At 41.9% G+C, this 9,780-nt stretch overlaps 1 protein-coding gene across 1 annotated transcript; it reads right to left on the reverse strand.

Annotated features, from left to right (window-relative positions):
- Nucleotides 1-4,384: 4,384 nt before the first annotated feature.
- LOC134067602 (putative transmembrane protein INAFM2) lies at nucleotides 4,385-6,061 on the reverse strand. The gene has a single exon (XM_062522955.1). It carries the CDS (start codon nucleotides 5,657-5,659, stop codon nucleotides 4,937-4,939), a length of 723 nt encoding a protein of 240 aa, XP_062378939.1. The 5' UTR covers nucleotides 5,660-6,061; the 3' UTR covers nucleotides 4,385-4,936.
- Nucleotides 6,062-9,780: the final 3,719 nt, after the last annotated feature.

Raw genomic sequence — 9,780 nt, forward strand, 5'->3', positions numbered from 1 at the left:
GACATGCCTGACTTTAGGCCTCTCTCTCTCTGTTCAGCATAAACATCATTTCTCTCCTTTTCCCTCAATCTCAATAGCAATCCATACCCCATGGCACTGGGATGTAGATCGTTTCTCTCTTCCTCTCTCTCTCTCTCTCACTTGCTCTGACACATGTTCACATAATTTGTTATGCTCTATTTAACTCTGATTTAGCAGAGCCGGGAGATGCTCTTGGCTGCCATGTATTTTTCACAACACAATTACCTATCTGTGTTATGCATGAAATAATGGAGGATGCACTATGTTGGTTCCCCTATTACAGTAAATGGTCCATATTCTGCATTTTACAACAGACAAACCATCTTGATTTAGGACCTCATGAAAAAGTCTGTTGTGGTAAAGCCAACATCACATGTGATGCACACCTTCAGGTTTTCTAGAGACATCATCTAAGGAACGTGTTAAATTGATTTTCCAACAGATATCGGTATCTTCCTTACTTTGCAAATGTCACTACCAGAGCACTTTTGGCAATGCCATCTTTGGAGAGATAATAGAGAGATCACGATCAACAACAAACAACAACACATGGCATATAAAGCACTTTATCAAGATACCCAAAGTGCCTCACAATGAAGGGGGCGCCTCACTAACCACCACCAATGTGTAGCACACTGAGTCGAGTGATGCACGGCACCCATTATGCCTCGGAGCACTCAGCACACACTTGCTTGGGGTGGAGAGTGTTGGCATATGGAGAGTGAGCGAGAGACCATGTGCAAATTCAGAGATACTTTCAGGGCAAACATGGTCTGAGTCACAATTATTCAGCTTTTTTTCTTTGGGTGCTCATATCATGTGAAATCAATCTTTAACTGTCATTTGAGCAGTACAGCTTCTTGCTTGCCTGATTTGAAGCAAATATCTAACAACTTTCTAGCATCGAGAGAGATTGAGAGTGGGTCTGGAGAGGCTTCATTGACATACAGTACGACTTCAAAGAGCGTAACTGGCAGTGAATTGTTTTGAATCTTTAAATACCACCCCAAATCAGAAAAAGTTGGGACGTTGTCGTTGTGTAAAATGCATATACCCCCCCAGTGACGCCATTCACACCCTCTCCATTTCCGCAACGGATCTACGGCTCGGCTTGTAATTAAAATGATGTGTTTCTTTTTGGCATACCTACTGGGTGTTAATTGAACAGACCTGTCCTGAGCTACACTACCCCATCTTGCTATTGCAACGGGATGGCAGGCTACATTAATAATTAACAGGCTGTAGCCTAATATTAATAACCCTGCCAGCGTGCTGGTGATTTAATATAGAATAACGCAGGGGTATTTGTTCTTCATTGCTTATTAGACTTACGTCAATAAATTAGGGTTAGGGTCAATAAGATGTGAAATATATTAAATGTAGGGCTACACATACTGTAAGACATTAAGTCTAACTTCGAAGACACCATAGGGAAAGTTGCCTTGCTTCTTGGAAGGACTCTGATGAAGTGACCTTTCCCGCTGGCTATGATGGCTGGCTGTAAATTAAAAAAAAATAAAATAAAAAAAAAAGCTTGAATGAGTTGAATATGGGACATGTACCTTAATGTTCAAATGAGTGCAAAGCCAAAATTATTAGCTAATTTTGTTCTCCCTGAGACAGTGTGCAAGTCATTGTCCGAGCAGATAGGCTGTCCTCAAACGGTCAGTGAAAACGGGAGAGATTGACAAACCAGACCCAGAAAAATCTATCATCAGCCACTACACTCAACCCTCACCATCTTAAACAACGTGAACTTACGTGACCTAGTTGAAGTCAACTGATCTGGTTATTTAACACAGCATATATTTGGTCCCCAACCAATCCCCGTCTCACCAATCCATCGCAATAAATTAAAGCCGCGCCACACACCTCAGACACCGTCACCATAACTACATCACTTGTTAGGAGCACTTCTGGACAAGTCATGTCAGGTCTGGCGGTTACGCAAATATTTGCATCATCCAGCCCCTCCCCTCCCGACTGTTTATTTCCGTGCAAAACAAGAGGCCCCAGATGGGAAGACTAGTGCACAGCCCCTAGATCACGAGGTTTACATTCCACTATGATGTGGCCCCGTATGTGCCACTCGCAGTACAGTCTACCAACACAAACACTCGGATAAGCGCCGAATCGAAGTGTTTTGTATGGAGCTGGAAATAGAGCACGCAGGCATTGTGTAATGTGTAAGAACCTCACTGCGCCTCTCCCTTTGCTTAACTCCAAGCGCTCAATCAATAAGATGGAGGGAAGAGAAGAAGCGGAGAGGTTGGAGAGTTCACCAGGAGTGACTCAGAGGCCCGCGAGGAGCCTGGGCTCCGTGCTCAACGAGCTGGCGGAACATAAACAATCCTGCATGTCCTGGTGGGTCCTGCCGATGTTGCGCTCACACACGCACGCACGCACGCACGCACGCACGCACACACGCACACACACACACACACACACACACACACACACACACACACACACACACACACACACACACACACACACACACACACACACACACAGGGATGTAAACGTAGCAGGAACTAACCCTATATGAAAACACACGATTTCTAAACGCACTGTGCTTTGGCAGCAATTATAGTAATATCAAGACATGTTGTCTGGCCAAGATGCATTGTCTGACAACGTCCCTCATAAAAATGCAGATCGTTTATCTGACTGTTACTAAATGGATCTTCGGCTAGTTCATGTTATTAGGCCTGTACGGTAGGCTAGCCTATATGTCGTGATTCTGCATTAAGATATGTATGCCCTAAATGACCCTAGTCTTGGTAACCTAATCCAGATTCATAGATATATAAACACAGCCCATATAGATTTCCAGCTTAGATATTCAGAATATTTAACATGTTTAGAATGTTGGAATAAGATCTTTCATTAGTCTGGTAGCCGTCTTAAAATATGAATTAAATTCAAGGAGATATGGCAGGATTTGAACAAGGATAGTTAATGATTTTGAAGCATTCTGACGTGCCTTGAGTGGGTCAGGTTTAGAAACTGAAATACTCCATAGAGACTATATCTTAACAACAGCACACTTTTACAAGGACTTTTATTTGCCTTGTGGTAATATACTGCAGTACAGTAATTTTCGTACATGGTCATAATAAAAAGTATCTAACAGACCTAAAAGTTGGATCGGGCCAAAGGCATGTACAGGGTTTGCTCTAGGCTAAGAGCTATGTACATGACCAAATACACAATACATTTACATGATTATATGCACATACCTGAGCTTTACTCAATTCGGGTTCCTGGACCTCAGGAATCCTGATTAATTAGGGTGGATTCGGGTAATGTGGGACACTTTTTACAATTTTGACTTTGTTATATTTTTGTGAATTTATTTAAAACATGATATCAACAAATCGTACCTCAAAATAATCCTTAAGATGTGTCCTAACTAGATCAGGAGAAAAAAATGGAATACCATGTATAGAATTGACGTTATATACTTATTAGTGGTCATTGCACCAAAACCCAAAATAACGTCAGAATTTGACAATCTGGGACAGTTTGTTTGATAATCTGGGACAATCACCTGTGTGTGTGTTTGTGTGTACTACAGTGTGTGTGGGGTGTGTGTGTGTGTATGTGTGTGTACCTGTAGGTCTGATAGAGCTGCAAAGGGCCTTGTAAACTTTTAAATGGGTACTGTAGTTTAAAGTAGGGAAAATGTAGCCTAACTGGTGAAATGATGGCCTATGCGCTAGTTAGCTCGATCGCTAAATTTAGCTAAATTTAGCTCAATTTAGCTAAACTGGACATAATTAGACAATTTGTTAGAAAACAGTGAAAATATAGTGATAGTTAGACTAGCTGAACTGTGGTCTACATTCAACAACCTTTAATATGAAAATTTCAACTTAATTCATGGGTATTTTCCTCATTTATAGTACTGTCCCAGATTATCAAATCATGCTGTCCCACATTATCAGACATTTGATAAAGTGGGACAGCAGAGAAATATCAAATAAAAAATGAACTAAAACAGATTTCAAAGACATGAATGCATATATTGCTTCTATAACAGGTCCCAAACATAAATTAATAACAATGAGGAACTTTGTTTCATTTTTGCCAAAATAAAAGCTTAACATTAATTATGCCAAATTCCTATGTCACTGACCATGTTGAGCAGTTACAGTGGGGAGCATCTGAAAGACATTGGCCACGACTCTTTTCTTGACATCACTCCTGTGTGTCATGCTATTTCAGTCACAGACACCCATGGTAGACCAATACTAAAGGTTTTGATGACTGTATTTACTTTAAGCACAGAATAAACCACCCAAACCTTAAGTGTCCCACATTACCAAGTGTCCCACATTACCCGAATCCACCCTAGTATACGAAGATATGTTAAACCAAATGCAATGTGAAAAGCGTTTGTTACACCGCTGAAAATATTTTTTTCCTTAAATATACTATTAGTTTATGTGATAGCCTATTTGCATGTCTCTTGTTTTAAAATGCAACCGTCCTTTTAGTAACAATTGCCTTCGGTGACCATTAGATCATCATAGAGAAGTCCATATGCATCGAGTTCCTAAAATTCCATAGCCTACAGCATTATCGGCCTTGCTATCAAGTCATTACAAGGACGTGCAATAAGGCAACAGAATCGTAGGCCAGTGAGAATTAAACGGCAAAACAGAAAACAAAAAATCGTGGCATCAATGTCAGCTGTGTATTCCTGTTGTAATACATATATTTGATGTATGACGTGAGGGCCTTATAGAGTGTTATCAAGAAGTTTGTGTACGTGCATTAAGTGTGCGCATCCTCCAAAGATAGCATCCTCCGCGTTCCACAGTTCCATGGAGATTATTACATGTCCGACCCGCGGCGTCTGTACTTCTTCCAACACTACTTCAACCGAGGAGCGAGTTTCAGGGCCTGGTCAGTTTTTATCAGTGCGCTGTCCCCTCTTGTAGGTAGCGGAGGATGCGGGGGCCGCCGGGGCAGCAAGTGAAGATAGTCGGGTACCATCCTCCGCTGCCTGTGCAGACTGGCGCTCTTTCCCCGCAGCTGTGGCCGTGCGATGCACATCTTTTGATTGGCTTTGATCGTTGGCAACTGGCACCGACGTATCATAGATATGCTCTCCATCGTCCGAACGGGTAGCAGATGCTTGCCCAAACACTCCTTGATTTCCTGTGGCTTGCGAGGGCGTGTAGCCGCGAGGCGCCGTGTACAGTCCTCTCGGTTGAGAATGCGCATCCTTGCCCTCTGATACAATTCGGCTTCTAACTTCTGACTGAAAAGCCTGTACTGAAGTCGCATTCAGTCCATTCGACCCCGTGTCGTTGAGCGCTATATCCAGGTGTGTAGAGTTAATGTCTGGACCGTTTGTGGTGGTGGTGACATTTGTAGAGATGTTAGCAGTAGTGGTGGTTTCGGGCAGCTTACTGCCAGCAGAGGAAGCGGTCGTCGGCTTCCATATCAGGCTGTAGTAAATGGCCAGAATTATAGCTGCTAAAGACACAGATAGCACATAGGCAAAAACAGTGGCCAGCCTTACCCATTTTTTGTTGGTTTTCGCTGCCATTTTCGCCTTTTTGTCCCCCGTGTACGTAGCGGGTTTACCTCTTTCCATGTTGGGCATGAAGTCCCGCTCCCTCATATTGCCCCTCTGTTTGCCTCGATGCTCCAGCCCCCCGTCCGTCTTGAAGGTTTTTGGTTATCCACAATCCAAGAATAGGTGACAAGACGCAGGATGAGGAGAGAGGGGAAGTGATGTGCCGCGGTTCTATTTTGCTGCTAAATTGATCCCTCTCTAATCCATCTCGCCTTGGAAAGCACAGCGGTCTGTCTTAGAAATCCATTACGGCATTGCACCTCATCATGGATGTTGACCGTTCTTGCCTCTGGTGGTTTCAAGGCATCCAGTCACAGACCCGGTGCGTTTCCAGTGTTCGTTTCCAGTATTCGTTTCTAGTGAATAAACAACACAGTTGATCCACCAGAAGTAAAATTGTGCGTAATTTATTTGAATGATCAAGCGAAACCACAAGGTACACTACTGTCCGTCTTATTCAACAAATGAAGTGGCTTGCTCAGCTAAAAATACAGTAGAGGGGGCGGGAGAAGGTTCTTAAAGGGGCGGCAATGGCTAAGCAGGGTGCATTAACTGATGAAACGGGGAGCTGACGAACACCGGTATTTATGCGCTTAAGTAGGCAGGAGTGCAGCTGCTGCTGGTACGCATCTTTAGGAAATTGCAGGCAGTTCTGGCAGTGTAGTGCTTTAAAGTCAATCATTCAGTTAGGGTTTCACAGTTGCGTTACTAATTTACAGTCCTGTGGTATCATTTAAACATCTGCAGCACTGACCCATTCTGAAGTACGTGTACGTTACATCTGTGATAATTAGGCCTACTGTATAATGAGTGTGGAGCACATTCACTTTGTCCTCTGTAGATTCTGTGGTTTTATTTAGCCTGCTCTTATGCTGGGCTCATGGATTGCTTTTTCTACGTCCCATATATGTCTTTAGAACCAAAACGACGGTAGCAGACTGGCTGTCAGTAAGCTACTGTATGTGCCTTCCTACTAGACTCACGATGAGGCCTGCGACACGTCTGATCCTAGGCCGCAATCAGGACCTTGGACAGCGCCGCATCCCCCACCTGTTCATTGCGAGGGGAAAAGGTAAACCACTCCGGCTGAAAAGGTGAAAACGTCTTTTTAAAAACACACAGTGACTTCTATAATGACAGCTAATTCGGTTTTAGAGGAGACTCTTCTGCAAGTCGAGGTGGTATAAATGAATAACGGTATTGTTGTTAAACAAATACTTTAAAGAAGTACTTACTTCTTTAATAAGTAACTTACAACTCAGAATCTTTGGGGCCTGCCAGAGGACAAACGCAATACCTAAAGGGAACCTTGTCTCTTTAGAAATAATCCTTAACACTTTTTTTCATTTAGCACATGTGAAAATGTAGGCTACAGGCCTTGATAGCATGCACATTCTAAAATGATTAACTCAGTTACTCTTTGTACTGCCTGTATAAATAATATATGGAAGTCATTTTTTTCCAAATTTAACCAGCTTGCATTGTTGGGACTTTGAGAATTACTTTTGGGGGAGTCTGCCTAAATAATTTACACACACGCTGTTTTATAAATGTTTGACATCTTCTGAATTAAAGTGCTTCTCCTATGCCTTGCAATATCTTACCAAATGAATTATTAAATATACTGAAAGGTGTTCAGAACATAATTGTGCTTTGTTAATGTATTCTTTCGTTGGCAAGATGACATGGTGTGTTTTACGTAATGTCTATAATGCGTATTGGTCCTAAGTCTTAAGGGTAGCTGCAGCATACCTGATACCTTGCTGGTAGGGTAAGTGATGCTGGGTGACTCTATGTTCATGATCATATGTGTTTTTGTAAACAATTTTGTGTAATGCAACTTGTATTATAATCTATTTGAACCAAGGACCAAACAAAACACATCAGAGAGGTATAGCTACAGTGCTCCCTGAGAAACTTGGCATGGCTTCACACCCTGCCCTTTAGATTCAGTGGTTCTCAGATACTTTCTGTCTATTGCTTCTTTATGTTGTCTGTAAGGGATATTGTCTGCAGGTCATTATTGAACAATACCCTTTAAAAAGGACTAGCCTGGCACACCTGGACACCTCTACACCTGGAGACATTACCAGGTTTTCAAAACTCTTGGATGCTTACTTGAGAACAGGAGAGTTGAGGTTATCTCGTTGCCTGTAAATAACAGGGACAGTAACATTTATTTTGTGCTGGGTTGGACTTGGGGATTTCCCAAACTACTTACTGTTGAGGGTTTGTCGTATTTCCCTGATCTTGAGTCCCTGATTCTAATATTTCCACAGGGAAAAGGGAGATGTCAGACATTATGAATTGGCAAGTCAAGAATAAGCTAGAAATCTATATTTTAGAATCAATACATGACCTGATTTTGAATGTAAACATTTCAGTCATCTTAAAACCACCATTTTGCTTCCTTTAGATGTCCAATGTAAAATATCATGATTTACAATAAGGTATGTTTATTTTCACTTAGATAATACAAAAATAGGCCCACACATTGTAGTAGAACCTAAAATTATAGATTCCAAATGAATTGTGCAAAACTGTGCAGCACAACATATGGAAACATATGGAAATTAAATTTGCACAGGAAAAACATCAATAGGTCAATAATCATCTGTTGAACATGCACAGACCTTCCTGCCTATGGGGACAACAGTGCTGTTAACCCACAACTCAGTTCATGTATATGGCTGAGCGAGATGTTAGGGAGCGATGAGTGGATGAGGCCTGCTTTAAGACCCCAGTGAGATGCTCATGAAGACTGGCCTGTTTGTGATATTGTTTGTTCCTGCTTTGGTTCTATTTCTGGGCAATTACTGTAGCTATTAGCTTTACTTTGAACCCACATCAACAGGGCACTTGCACTTGCTCTTGCTAGTGGAGCCTGCTAGCACAAAGGCTGCTTCATTGTTGACCGCGTTTGCTTTGGTTCATTGTTGTTGATGTGTTGGTGGAGTATCCCATCTCATGTTTGTGTAAGGCCTGGCTGTTGATTGGCCACTGTGGGAACTCCTTGATCTGTAGCACAGGGATTCTAACACCTCTTGTGTGTACTGTATATCAAACATGCACTTTGTTAATTATTTTAATGCTGTATCTATTCTGTTCTAATTATTTTATTTTAATTGTATATTCTTCATTCTTCTCAGGCCTCCTCCTTCTTCCTTCTTAGGTCAATCATGTGGTATGTTGTAAATACAATACATTGTGTCCATCATGTGTTATGATCTCGCAGCTTGAGTGAGGTTGGTGTAGTGAAGCCTGCACATGCAGTTCTGCCCAAAATAGATGCCCGATACAGTAAGTGCCCAAAATGTGTTACAATATGGGCGCCAAATGGAGGGACCTGCCTAAAATTGCTATGGAAGTAGGCTACATATAATACTGTATGTTTAGAGCACTGGTTGCCTGAAGTCTTGGTGATATAAATCTAGAGGAGACAAAGAAAAGCAAAAAGCCTAAATCTCTGAGCTAGAGCTGCTATGACTCACGTCATATCCATGAGTACACAGGGGATTCTTGATTGTCACACATGATTAAGAGATTATTAGGCCAGAAAATAATGAGTCATCTCATGATCCTGCAGACAAGTATTGTGTTCAAAATAGACCCAGTTTGTCAGAGTGTCAGTGATTTTAGCTCACAATTGCAGCTTAATGACTTACTATGTAAGTAAGAAAAGCATTTGCTATAGAATGGAAGAGATGAAAATAGGTAATGGGCACACAGACCTACACACATACACAGACGTTCATGCAGGAGTACAGTATGTATTGGTGGCAGCCCTTAAATCTGTCTCTGTCTGTGTGATTTCCATATGAAATGGCTCACTAAGAGTACATTTGAATGTAACCCCGACCACAATGGGCTGGGCAGCCTGACTCAGCTCAAATCAATGCTGCTGCTGGACTATCCAGCTTCATGTGAAGCCATAACCACCAATTACTAATCGATGCACCATCATTAATGCCTCATATATAAAACATCTATCTTCATTTACACATAACACATTTCTGCATATTTCTTATGACGTTGCACTGTAATCTGTTGTAGTAGATGTTTGCCTGTGCTCTTGTCACTTGTGAAACCCTATGCTTCTCTCATTTGCAATGCATATTGTTGGGTGGCCACTCAGCAAGTGATTATGGGACTTTGATGGTCCATCA

Source organism: Sardina pilchardus, chromosome 20 (genome assembly GCF_963854185.1).
Source record: "Sardina pilchardus chromosome 20, fSarPil1.1, whole genome shotgun sequence".
NCBI classification, from domain to species: Eukaryota; Metazoa; Chordata; class Actinopteri; order Clupeiformes; family Clupeidae; genus Sardina; species Sardina pilchardus.

Bases quoted from the DNA above. Each gene is read 5' to 3' on its own strand.
- LOC134067602 (XM_062522955.1), bottom strand. From the start codon at position 5,659: ATGAGGGAGCGGGACTTCATGCCCAACATGGAAAGAGGTAAACCCGCT.